General features: G+C 32.3%; 1 protein-coding gene across 2 annotated transcripts in view; it reads left to right on the top strand.

Annotated features, from left to right (window-relative positions):
- Nucleotides 1-647: 647 nt before the first annotated feature.
- LOC139500777 (uncharacterized) overlaps nucleotides 648-14,653 on the top strand; it is a 68,337-nt gene continuing 54,331 nt past the window's right edge. The window contains exons 1-2 of one of the 2 annotated variants that reach the window (XM_071289617.1): nucleotides 648-828; nucleotides 4,913-5,498. In XM_071289617.1, coding sequence (XP_071145718.1) covers nucleotides 733-828; nucleotides 4,913-5,498 — 682 coding nt within the window. In that variant the 5' untranslated portion in view covers nucleotides 648-732. The remainder of the gene's footprint in view (nucleotides 829-4,912; nucleotides 5,499-14,653) is intronic. The other variant, XM_071289618.1, reaches the window with a different exon arrangement.

Below are 14,653 nucleotides of genomic sequence, written 5' to 3'. Positions count from 1 at the left end.
TGGCGTAAATATTAAATTTTATTCCTGGTACCTATGATGAGTTTATTTGTTTCTACTTTTGTAGCGGTTAGAAAACAACAACAAACGCGACACAACGTTTACAAAATTTTGGTTAGAAAGAAATGCACTCAGAGTATCGATTAAATCATTATCTTTAATTATTGTTTAGTGTACTATTGCCATGCTTATTATAATTACTAGTATTACCATTAATTAATCGCAATTTTGTCAACACATTTTTGTTGAAAACAAAAACCTGCTTCGTGCCAATGTTGCCAGGTGTTGATGTCATACGTTTAATATGCGAATTGTGTCACATGCTCAATTAAAACAAACCGAATAATAAAATATGACGATTTCTAAATTTAGAAAATACATTTAAAAAAGAACAAGGATATTAATAAATCCTTTGATTAATGGTAATTATTCAATAGTTCGATGCGATATGTTGGTCATCCTTGAACGTTCTTATTCAGTACGTAACAACTTTCTCAATCAGTCAGTATATTCAATCGTATTGTTGAGGTTTTTTTTATAAACTCACAAAAATTTAATAATCAAGTATTTATATGAAAAATATATATTTTAAAAACAACTTACATGTAGCGCATGAGAGAATTTGCGTATCGTTAAAATGACTGTAAGTTTTGTAACCTATCAGATATTTTTTTATGCTTCTTCGTGGGATGACGGATGGATGATTTTTGCATACTTCCTTATTGAAGTTGAAGTATGAAGAAGAAATATTTGAAGACGATAAAGGGACTGGTGTTTTGTCTGGTTTTGATTATCTGTAATTTTGGTTTGAGAATGAATACTAATATCAATGTAAGTATAAATGTTCAATGAATTTTAAAAAGATATTGCCTTTCTGTGCAAAAATTCAAATTCTGTCATTCATTATAAGTAATTTCTCAGTTTGAATCGTTCATAAAATATCTCATTTCCCTGCTTTGTGTTCTCCTTCAATTGATTGGTTTACATTCAGTGTTATGTAACGTGCATATATAGTGTATCTAACTGATAATATTTCATATTTACATTTACACCTTGTAACATACATATGCAAATACTTAAAACGCGAAAAGACTGTCACTGATATACCTCATTAAACTTCAACTGATCCATATTGTACACATGCTGAAAGGTTATAGATGGGTCAGTCATTACATTTATAGAGAGATTAAAAGAAAGACGATATTTGAGGGCCCTTGTGACTTCGAGAAAAAAACCGGAACAGGGTAAAAGAGGGTTTAATATCTTATCATGAGCCAATGTTTTTTATATTTACAAAATAGTAGTAGCATTCAGCATTTTAAAAGATAGGACTATGAATACACAAATTTTAGTCCATTCATAATATCTAGTTTTGATGACAATTATATTGACATTTTGACAAATTTTTTGATAATTCTTTTACTAAATTTTTTAACCAATATGTTGAAGTTCTTAGAGTCTTACTATTTTAAATTTAATTTGCTTTAAACGTATTTTTTACTTTGTAGTTTTGTGTATGCACGAATTGGTTATATCTTTCAACATGTAAAGCGTAATAGTAGTTGTTGTGTTATATAAGGAGTTTAACTGTTTCGTTGCTAGCCTATTGAAAACTTTTCTGTCCTTTCTTGAAATTTTTTTTGTTAGTTAAATATCACGAAAACAATTACAGGAATCAAATTATAAAAAATAAGCTAGTCCATAAAATCTAAAAATAAATAGATAGAAAATTAGATAGTTAGCAAATTACATACGAACAGTCCTATCCAAAACATTCTCCACTTATTTTCTTGTAAAAAATTGAAAACAACACGTTTAATAATTTCTTGCGTCCGAAGCGCTTTTCTGGATTTACCTTCATCAGGAACGCTCAAAGCCAAACATTTGAAATCCGAAGATGTATAAGTACCAAAACCGTTGAAGAGCTAAATGTAAAAAAAACCAAAAAATATTCATCTAAAGCCAACCTTGCCTGAGAAAGTTAAATAATGTTTTCTTAATAATTTCAAAATTTATAAACTGACAATTTTAGTAAAGTTTGTTAAATCATGTCAGAACCGAAGTCCTGATTACTGAGCTGATGATACCCTCGGGGATACCCTCGGGGATTGTAAAAATTGTCATGTTGCAGTAACATGCAGTTAAATATTGAATTTGGGGAAAACTTCAAATGCTCTTCATACTTTTTTTTTTAGCCTTTTCTAACTTTTTAATTCCAGTGCCACCAATGTGGCTTTTATACACAAAAAGCGCAGCCGGCGTACAAAATGTACGCCTGTTATCAATGATGTGTTTATATATAACCTCTTTGTCGATGCCTCTGCGTGTGTGTTTTTTCCACATGCCCAGTAGTCAGCTCTTAACCATTCACATATATTATCAATGATTTGGTCATAACTAGTCATAATTATACACAAACTGTTTACAACACATTGCATTGATGGTCCTCAATACATTTCAACATCGTGCTTTATTTTCTCCTTGTTTCCTTCTTCTTTTACAGCGTCATTGGTGAGACTTTTGCAGACTAAAGGCAAGCACACATTTTAAGCCTTGTTCATGAGGAGTTTATTTACATTGATTGATAGTCTATTTTTTTTTATTTGAAAATTCTAGCATTTCGCAATAAGTATAGTCATAATCAAATTCCTAAATAGTCAATTTATTACACGTAGAACATGTAGAATAAATAGCCACCAAGAAATAGATCACTGTGTAGCTGTCACACCAAAAATTCCAAAATCATTGACGTATTGTACTTTTACAACACGGGGGAACTAGCGGTAGATTTGAATAAATAAGAAATACACAGGTTGAAATTTTAAATGTTCTATTGTTGAACTCAAACTAAATCAATATGATAACATAAACCAAAGTTACATATGGACCATAAAACAATAACAACGGTACAGTCCGCTGGAAAGTCCTTAAAGAAGCAGTGCAAGTTCCGAATTCTAACGTTCGGTTATCCTCACTAACTATAATTTCTGAATGTCTCTTTTTTATAACAAATGTTGAGTTACCCTTATATAAAATAACACTAATTAATACAAATTTGACAAATTTGGTCTATTCACAAGAACTTGTTAAGCTTAATCCGTTATCTCAAAATGACATTAAGTTCTATTTAACTAATTGTACTTTAAGCAGATTACGACATATGGATTTGTGAAAGTTTGTATCAACATAAAACAGTATTAAAAATTATGAAATAAAATCACAGAAATTTACACCATGACAATTTTACCAATAATATTTTGGGGGCACATTGATGGTAAGAACAAATACAAATGAGCGTAGGAACAAGATGAGTCTTTCATGTCCGACGTACACGCATAAACACCATGACCAAATTTTTAAAGCGATAAAGGACAAACAATGGTTCCCAAAACATAACACCGAAATGTACGAAAACTACCTTAAAGAAGTTGATGTTGCTCAGGAAGGGTTATCGATCTTCCACAATATCTATTTTCAGTAATATTTGATAAAACCACTAAAAAAGCATGTAATAATGTGCTAACATAAAAAACAAACAGGGTTTGTGAATATAAATCGCGTGATGCAAACACTATTCGTTCGAATATTGAACAAGAATACACTTTCAACATGTCTTCCACTAATGTTTTTAAAAAACCCACATATATACCTTAAACACTTTTATTATCCCTTCATATAAAATATGGTAAATTATTTTCTCATGATATTGCGAACAATCGATGAAAAGCAAAATGACCCCTATTTGAAGACCATTATTAAATAAATTGCAGTTTTAAATGTCGAAAAAAACTTCCACCTTTTACGATAAATTTTTTTTTTTTGACATATAGACATTGATACATAAGGACAATATTTAGTATTTTTGTCAAATGTTTTTTTTTTAAGAATTTCAGTTTTCTGTGAAGACGTGGCTCGTCAATGTGTTTGTATTGTATTTCATTTTTGTGGCGTGTTTTGTATATGCGACTTTTTGTATTTCTTTGGTTCTTATAACGTGACTCTGTACTTTAAAAGATCCCGTCATTATGATATATTTCTATTATGAATTACAATATACGTTGAACCACAAACGTCACAATCATTCAATCGCGTAGTGAAATTAACTATTAGTGGATTCTTATAAATTCTACATATAACTCATGGATTAGTCTAAATCTCGGTCTATTTCTGAAATTTATTCTTACATACTTTTGATTTTTTAACCCTGTATGCTAACATTGTCTAGGTAAATTTTAAAATTGTTTGTATGTACATTGAAAACTGCCGTATTTGTACTATTTGAATAGAAATACCTGACGGTAGCTTAAACTTATACTGATTTTTTTACAGGTTTGTCGATTGTACCGATATTTAACCCCTCGCTTTCGCTCGAGATAAAAATATTCAGCATAAAGGATCAACCCAATGTAAAATTAGAATAAATTCAAGCATGATTTGAGCAGTTTGAACACAATTTAAGAAACAATATAGCTTCACTTTTAAAAAGAAAGGGATACAATTGAAAGCATCGCAGCCACTCATCCTTCTCCCTGCAACAAATACTTTCCTTCATCACATTTTACAGGATAACTATTTCAGACTTATTGGGATAAAAATAGTATCCCAAATTTTGCAATGTTCTATAGATATTTTGTTGTATTGTGTTTTATTTTTACACGCTTCGCAAACTCATTTTCGGGTATAAAATAATCAACCCTTTGACACGACTGTCCATTTTGAACGTTTGAGTATATAACCATAATGTCTCTTTTGTATAATCATCTTTGTTGCCTATTATATATTTGGATTAAAATTAGGATTATAGGATCTCTCTGAAGCAGCAAAATGTTGCAAATAGTTTTTAAAAAAAAGCCAAAATCAAATGAATAGGATTTAAAAAAAAATCATAATAATACTTTTTTAAAATTTCTTTCAGCATAGAGAAAACTGTCCTTCTGACACACTTTTTGAAACTGTGTATATATTTCACTCAATAGCTGAGGCAAAATCAAATTGGCAATCAGTTGAATTTATTGTGCTCAACGTCCTCGATGGTTCTTTTTCATATTTATCGTCTTATGACTGTTGTCTGTTTGGAGAACGCATGTTAAGCATTCATCGTTCTGAAGCAAAAATTAAAAACAGCTATATCCATGGATCGAACCTTCCAGAACTGACGGCTAGGCAATATATGTGTTCTACAAAACACAAAACATTCAAGACTGTGTATGTAGGTCTAGTGGAATCTGGTATGCCGTGTGATCCCTGTATTACAGTGAAGCCAGTGATATATCCAATAATTAAGGAACATGGTACAGCTGTATGTGCGAAAATTGCATTTAACCATCTTAATCCTGGGCATCTCACAGAATGGTTTGAATACCAGAAATTAATGCATGTTGATACAGTTCTCGTAATGTTGCAATATTTAAACGATGAGGCGTTAAAAGTGTTAACATTCTACGAAAGACAAGGTTTTTTGAAAATTTTGCCGTATCCAACAGTCTTGCCAGGACAGACAGGTAATATTCTTTGTTATTCTGTTTACAATAACCTGATTACGGTCATACCATGTATCAAATATAACATTGCGGCTGCTTTCTAAGTTAACTTTGAATATTTAGAGCAGACAAACAACTTTACTTTATAGGTGGTAGGTCTGCTTTATAGGACTTCCTAGATCCTGTTGATATGTCAGGTCCGGTCCACACATGTAGACAAGATTTCCTTCTACCAGTTCTGATGACAGGCTAACCTGTGTATCTGAGAATGTGGCCATGATAATATGAATATTGCTCGATTGAAACCAGTTGTGAAAATATTGCAAATCAACGTAAATCCAGTAATGTCTCTTCCTTGTGCTTAGCTTTAAATACGGGGTTTGTCTATACTTTTGGTCTGCTTTGATTTTATCATCTCTTTTATTTCAAATTCAATTATGTTTAAGATTTTCAAGTATCTGGGAACCGAGCATCTATAAAACACATAATTCGAATTACGAATCTGGTGCTATTCAATTTATATATCAATATAAAAAAAGATGATGTGGTATGATTGCTAATACAACAATTCTCCACCAGAGATCAAATGACACATACATAAACAATTATAAATCACCGTAGGCCCTCAACAATGAGCAAAGCCCATACCTCATAGTCAGCTAATTAAGGTTATTTATCGATAATGGAAAGAATTTTTATTATACGAATCATCTTCATTTCCTAAGATTTCTTAAATCTGATACCGCTAACAAAAGAAACAAAACATTTTTGCAAAACTACACACTCCAGTTATTTTGTAACTGTGTTCCAATATTGTTTACATTTTATGCCAAACCATCAATCCTATGATACTAAGACGTAATATGTTTGTACTAGCTAAGTAGTATTAATGAAATTAAAAAAAAATTAAAAAAATATTAAAACTGAAGATATACGTGTGTACATGTTTTTCGAAATTTTCGAAATTATATAGAATACCTTTAGGACAATCTTGATATTTATACCGTTTTTCCGCCATCTTGAAAATGGCAGCCATATTGGATTATTCAGAGTGGGTCCATAGCTAAAATCAAGGGGTATATAACCAAGAACTACTATGCAAAGTTTCATGCTTTCTTCATCAAGTGAGCAATTCTGCTCTATATCTGCACCAATCGGCCGGACTATTGTATATTACAGTAATTTAATAATATATTATACAATTCATCATGAAACACCAAATTTACAGACATGTGACAACAAGTATGCCTTTTTCGGAATTCCAATAGGGACTTAGTTCTGTATTTTTAGCTCACCTGGCCCAAAGAGCACTCATTACTTGGCGCCGGCGTCCGTCGTCTGTCGTCTGTCGTCCGTCGTCTGTCGTCTGTCGTCCGTCGTCTGTCGTCCGTCGTCTGTCGTCCGTCGTCGTTAACTTTTACATAAATCTTCTCCTCTGAAACTACTGGGCCAAATTTAACCAAACTTGGCCACCATCATCATTGGGGTATCTAGTTTAAAAATTGTGCCCGGTGACCCGGCCAAACAATCAAGATGCCCTGAAATTTACAAATGAATCGGACAACCCGTTGTTAGGTTGCTGCCCCTGGATTGGTAATTTTAAGGAAATTTTGCTGTTTTTGGTTATTATCTTGAATATTATTAAAGATAGAGATAAACTGTAAACAGCAATAATGCTCAGAAAAGTAAGATTTACAAATAAGTCAGCATGACCAAAATGGTCAGTTGACCCCTGTAGGAGTTATTGCCCTTTATAGTCAATTTTTAACCATTTTTCGTAAACATTAGTAATCTTTTAGAAAATTATTCTCCTCTGAAACTACTGGGCAAATTGAACCGAACTTGGCCACAATCATCATTGGGGTATCTAGTTTAAAAAATGTGTCCAGTGACCCGGCCAACCAACCGAGATGGCTTCCATGGCTACAAATAGAACATAGGGGCAAAATGCAGTTTTTGGCTTATAACTCAAAACCAAAGCATTTAGAGCAATTTTGACAGGTGAAGATATGTCTACCATAGAATTTTCAGATGAATCGGATAACCCGTTGTTAAGTTGCTGTCCCTGAATTGGCAATTTTAAGGAAATTTTGCCGTTTTTTTGTTATTATTTTGAATATTATTATAGTTAGAGATAAACTGTAAACAGGAATAATGTACAACAAAGTAAGACCTAAAAATAAGTCAACATTGACCCCCTAAGGAGTTATTACCCTTTATAGTCAATTTTTAACAATTTTCATAAAATTTGTAAATTTTCACTATAATTGTCCACTGAAACTGGTGGGCCAAGTTCATTATAGATAGAGATAATTGTAAGCAGCAAGAATGTTAAGTACGTTAAGATCTAAACACACATCACCATCACCAAAACACAATTTTGTCATGTGTTCTTTGTTTAATATTCACGTTCACCAAGGTGAGCTACACAGGCTCTTTAGAGCCTCTAGTTATAAAATTACATTTAATGATTAAAATGAGCATATACCCATCAAAACAACATATGATACCAAAATTTAATAACGCTTTTATATATTTGATGTTATATGGGCTCTCAATAAAGACGACATCAGTGTGTATATTAAAGATATTTTTCCTGCTGAATTGACTTTAAATAAAGTACTAACAATGAACACTACTCTTTACTGGATCTTGATATCTATGTCTTTAACGGGAAATTTAATACCAACATTTATGATAAAAGAGATGAGTAATCATTTTCTATTGTTAATCATCCATTGTCTATATAGTTTCGTTCCATTGTCACCTTCTTGTGGTGTTTATATTTCTCAATCCGCACGTATTTATAAAAAAGTATTTGATTTCAACGAAAGAAATATCTGTATTACTGAAATATTACTACACAAGGGTTTTCGATAACACAAACTAGTAAAAACAATTACTAAATTTTATCGGTACAAGGAATGAAAATAAAAATATATCGACGATAAAAAGAAAGTTAGTTACTACAGTGGAGATCACTTCTAACCTCTCATTAAATCTGTCAGAATCTGTCAGGAGAACTGTTCTAGGACAGTACGTAGAACTGTTAGCCTGACACCTTTTAGTCAGTTCTAGCTAGAACAGTTCTAACCTAGAACTGATTTGGTCAGTTCTACCTAGAACTGATTTGGACAGTTCTACCTAGCACTGATCCTGACAGTTCTACCCTAGAACAGTTTTAGACAGTTCTAGCTAGAACTGACCAAATATCTGGTCCGTTCTATTTCTAGAACAGTTCTACGGTTAGAATTGATTTCAAATTCTACGGCTACAATTGATTTATAAATTCTACGGCCAGAATTGATTTATAAATTCTACGGCTAAAATTGATTTATAAATTCCACAGCTAGAATTGATTTATAAGTTTTAAGAAATATTTTTCTAAATATAAAGGCTTCGGCAAAATAGCGATTAATATTATATAGAGTTTTGCTATTTTGCCGGTTTTATTTCAGATTTATAATCGGCAAGAGAACATGTTTAACCCCGCTATATTCTGCATGTATGTGCCTGTTCCAAGTCAGGAGCCCGTAATTCAGTGATTTTCTTTTGTTGATGTGTTACATAAATTATTTGTTTTTCTTTCATTTTTTTTGTACATTAATTAGGCCGTTAGTATTATGGGTGGGGGGGGGGATTATTATTTGAATTGTTTTACATTTGTTATTTCGGGAGTCAGGATGGCTCGTTATCACATAACATAATAATCTGACCTTATTAACCAAATGTAATATCTGTTAACGAGTAGTTTTCATACCTCGGAAGGACCTGTTTAACAAAATTCTTTTGACCACATCAATCTAAAATGACATTATTTGCTCTTTCTTTCTGAAATTCTATATAGCTGCACATTACTTCAGTTTTAATTTTAAGTCAAGAGGGACTGTACTATACAAGGTACAGCAATATTGGAAAACAATTTATAGTGCCAACACGCAGGGGCAGATCCAGCCATTTTAAAGGGGGGGGGGGGGTCCAACCATGAGTAAAGGGGGGTTCCAACTATATGCTCCCATTCAACTGCATTGATCGTCAAAAATGGGGGTTCCAACTCTTGGACCCCCCCCCCCCCCCCCCCCCTTGATCTGCCAATGAGCATGTCCTCTTTTTATTCAAAATATTGAATCATAAACAAATGTCAGTAGTTTTCATACTTCAGACTAAGTCATGTAATAAAATCTGTTAACCGCATCAACCAAAACTTACCGTATTTGCCTTTTTAAAATGTAAATCTAAATAGTGCACAATAATTCAGTTACAATTTTAGGTCAAGAGGGACTGTAGTATATAAATAACTACAATATTGGAAATCAATGACCAGAAACAAATATCAGTAGTTTTCATACCTCAGACTGACTCATGTAACAAAATTATTTGTCTGCATCAATCAAAACTGACCATATTTGACAGCATCAACCAAAACTGACCATATTTGACCGAATCAACCAAAACTGACCATATTTTCTCTTTTTTATGTAACTCTTATATAGTCGCATAGTAAATCTGTAATATTTTTATGTAAGGATGAATTGTAAAATCATGAAAATACAAATGATAGAAATATTGGAACACAATGCTACCTTATTTCATTTGCATCAATTTAGAATGCCAGCATGTCCTCTTTTTTATTCAAAATATTGCATCATAAACAAATATCCATAGTTTCATACCTCAGACTGACTGGTATAACAAAATAATTTGTCCGCATCAACCAAAACTGACCATAATTCCACTTTATTATGTACATGATGTCAATCTTAAAAGCCGCAAAGTAAATCACTTAAATTTTTATACCAGGATGGATTGTTTAATATAAATGAAAGCAATATTGGAAAACAAAATTATGCTCACATCAGTTTATAGTGCCAGCATGTCCTCTTTTTAATCAAAATTTTGAATCGTAAACTAATTTCAGTAGTTTTGATATCTCAGACTGACTCATGAATATAACAACATTATTTGTCCGCATCAACCAAAACTGACCATATTTGACAGCACCAACCAAAACTTACCATATGTGACAGCATCAACCAAAACTGACCATATTTACACTTTGTTAGGTAAATGTTAATAAATATATAGCCGCATACTAAATCACTTATAGTAATACATATTACGATGGATTGTATAATTCAAATGACAGCAATATAAATGAATATTGGAACACATTTGCTACAAAAAAATTTCCACATCAATTTAGAGTATCAGCAAGTCCTCTTTTTATTCAAAATATTGAATTGTAAACAAATTTCAGTAGTTTCGATATATCAGACTGAGACAGAGTCGTTTTAACAAAATAATTTGACCGCAACAACCGAAACTTAACATATCTACACTTTTAATATCATATAAATATATATTGCCTCATTGTAAACCAATAATATTTCTATGTGAGGACGGATCGTATGATAAAAATGACTTTGAAACTTTGAAACACAATACACCTTATCGCTAATCCCGGCTGACCGAGCCTCTTGAACTTTTGAAGCAAACAACAATCACTTTTCCATTGTGGCGTCAGATATTTTGTTTTATTACGTCAAACTTTAAAGGAACCTGTTTGATATCCAGTAATGGCAGACAAATAGCGACAAGGTGTATTCATACCATATCTAAGAATTTAGCGCGCCGTTATTTCCTCTCTGTATCCATAATAATGAACCGTCACTAAAGTGACTTTTTAACATGTTTAAGTCAGTAGTTTGTGATGTTTTTTTTTATTTAAACAAAACTATTCAACGGCATCATCCAACACTCACATGACTGATTCATATACTTTATTTTAAACATAAAATAAAAAGTACAAATGTACATGTATGGAAAGTTCTCTTCTTGCAATAGTATACTGTTAATATAATTTGAAGAAGGCAAAGAAAAATGCATGATTTTGTTTGTTTGCCGGACGTCCAGGGGCAAATGTTTCATTCATGTTCAGATCGAATATATTTTTCTGAGTTCCAGATTCCCAGATAAATTGACGAGATGGTGAAAATGTATATATAGTTTTTTTTACGTTATACAACACTTTTTTCATTAATATCCCATAATTCATCCACTGTACAATTTTCGTTTGAACATTTGTCAAAACAGAATCTTAAATGAATGTAAATCCAAGGCAAACAAGGTAAATTATGATTAAAATTCCATGAATTAAATGCAGAGTTATATTTAGGAAGAGACTGTTAAAAACGGGGAACGAAGAAACGTAAACAATGATGTTTCCGTATGCATTCTTATAAAAATATGTCTCCGATGAGTTGGATAACCTTCTATTCACTTCGATATTTGTACATGTAACGTTTGATCAGTAAAAAATATAGAAAATCTGCTATTATATAGCAAATTATTGGAATTGATTTATTTCTTCTAAATTCTAAAGTGCCCTTACTGCATTGATATAGTCAGTTCTGCTGACAGTTCTACGGTTAGAAGTGATTTGGACAGTTCTACCTAGAACTGATTTAGACAGTTCTACCCTAGAACTCATTTAGTCAGTTCTACCTAGAACTGATTCTGACAGTTCTACTTAGAACAGTTCTAGGGTAGAACTGTTCTAGGTAGAACTGTTCTAGAACAGGCTAGAACAGTTCTATGACAGAATATTCTGACAGTTCTAATGAGAGGTTAGAAGTGATATCCACTGTTTACACAAATATCACCAAAAACTTTTGGCTACTGTACAGTGAAATAGCTCACAAATTGTATGTATTATTTGAGATTCTTGCAAACTTCTATTGGTTGCCTCTAAAAAATAAACATAAATGTGCCACGAAATCTCAGTAGCATGAGTTCGAATCCCGGCGAGGGAAGAATAAAAAAATTGCGAAAGCAAATTTACAGATTTAACATTGTTTGGTTGGTGTTTTATTGGACCATTATATATACAGAATGTACAAAGCCTTGTCTCACCATTATTGCTGGTGATCCGATAGATGAATCTGTTATAGAGTTATCACTGGTTTTTATAATAAGACGTACTTATAAATATAATTACTTTTGTGACTGTATCTTTTTTATTTATAGAATCTTTTACAATAGACATTTCAGCGGATATATCATGAACTGTATTACTTACGACGCTTGATTAAAACTGACGAATAAAGGTAACACACAGCCTCCGAAAGCTTTATTTTTGTGAAGCCTAGGAGGCCGAGTGGTCTAGCATGTCTTATACAGTGCAAGGCGATTTAGTGTCACGATATCTCAGCAGCATGAGTTTGAAACCCGGCGAGGAAAGAACAAAACATTTACGAAAGCAAATTTAAAGATCTAACGTTTTTGGACTTATTTTAAGACAAATTATATATGTATATGCGTTTAAAGCACATGTGCAGATGCATATCACAAAATAAATAGTAAAATAAGTAAAAAGGTTAACAGTTAAATCGATTTCGTCCTTCTATATGGACTCTTCGGGATAACTGATTTAGCATCAGTATGGGCGACGTCATTAAGGAGGTATGTGACGTCCCGGCATTGTTCGTAATTCAAAAAAACACTAGAGGTTGTTAAATTGACAGGTTTTGTAAAGACTATGCATTGAAAACCCAATTTTCTGCCATAAAACGAAAAACTAAACCATAGAATTAATAAGATAAAGTATGAGAAGATAGATTTAATATTATGCTATCAGATAAAATAAAAGGAAAATGGGGTCATGACCCGTTTTCTTGCCACATAATACAATAGGTCAATTACAAACACATTATCTTGTAAATATAACTTTATCTGAATTATCTGACCTTACATCTGAGTTGTCTCTCTTTATTTGGCAAAGGTGGAAAAAATGAATCAAACAAGAGTATTCTGTTTTTGTTTGTAAAATAACAAAAGGAGGTATGTATATATATATATATAAAAATATATATAGATTACTAAAAAATCCAACATTTCCGGTATGAATAGTTTTAATTCACTAATATAAAAATATATATATATATATATATACAACTCGTCTAAACATCAACCCAACAATGTTAGATCTGTAAATTTGCTTTCGCAAATTTTTGGTTCTTCCCTCGCCGGGATTCGAACCCATGCTACTGTGAGATCGTGACACCAAATCGCCTGCACTGCAGCCGTCCCGCTAGACCACACGACCACCTGGGCTCTCTATATATACATTTTGTCTAAACATTGTTTTTCGTTCATTTTTTGTACATGAATACGTCCGTTAGTTTTGTCGTTTGAATTGGTTAACATTGTCATTTCGGGGCTTTTTATAGCTAAACAATTTACAGATCTAAACATCAGCCCAACAATGTAAGAGCTGTTAATTTGCGTTAGCAAATTGTTTGCTATTCCCTCACAGGGATTCGAACTCATACTTCTGAGATATCATGGCACCAAATTTCATTGCACTGTGACCGACGCGCTAGAACACTCGATTACCTACGCTCTTCAAAAAGAGCTTTCGGTGGCCGGGTGTTAACTTTCCTAGTCAGTTTTAATCTAGCGTCGTAACACAGTACCTATTATATAAGACATGAAAACATGATGAAGATGGAATTGTTACAGATCCGCTGAATTATCTATTGTAAAGGATCCTACATATTAATGTAAGATGCAGTCACTGAAATAATTTTATTATAAGTACGTCTAAACCTGAATAAAGGCAACAGTAGTATACCGATGTTCAAAACTCATAAATCGATAGAAAAAAACCAAATCCGGGTTACAAACCAAAACTAACGGAAACGCATTAAATATAAAACAGATTGTATCCATCGGATCATTAGCAGTGATGGTGATGCAAGGCTGAAAATACATTCTGTATATATAATTCGTCTAAACATCAGCCCAACAATGTTAGATCTACAAATCTAGTAAATTTTGTGTTCTTCCTTCGTATATATATATATATAAATATATAGTTTAAAAATAAAAAACACAAACATCGTAATAAATCGAACATTGTTTCTATTAGCGATTTCACTGCATATCCTACAGTTCATCATACTGAATTGTTATCGTTAATAGTAAAGACTTGTGACGTTAACTAATAGTAACGGAATCATATTCAAGGACCGAATTTCAGTTCCTATATAAAGTGTACAGTCAATAAAATAGAGCGCATTGGCTTCACGTGGAATTTTATCTTCGGGACACATCTTAAAAAAGTCGCTTTTGTTTCGAACTATAGATTCATCTTCATTGTCTTGATAAAAACATGT

Source organism: Mytilus edulis, chromosome 13 (assembly GCF_963676685.1).
Source record: "Mytilus edulis chromosome 13, xbMytEdul2.2, whole genome shotgun sequence".
NCBI lineage: Eukaryota > Metazoa > Mollusca > Bivalvia > Mytilida > Mytilidae > Mytilus > Mytilus edulis.
The sequence above is the reverse complement of the archived record's forward strand: the minus strand, read 5'-3'. Positions and strand labels throughout refer to the sequence as shown.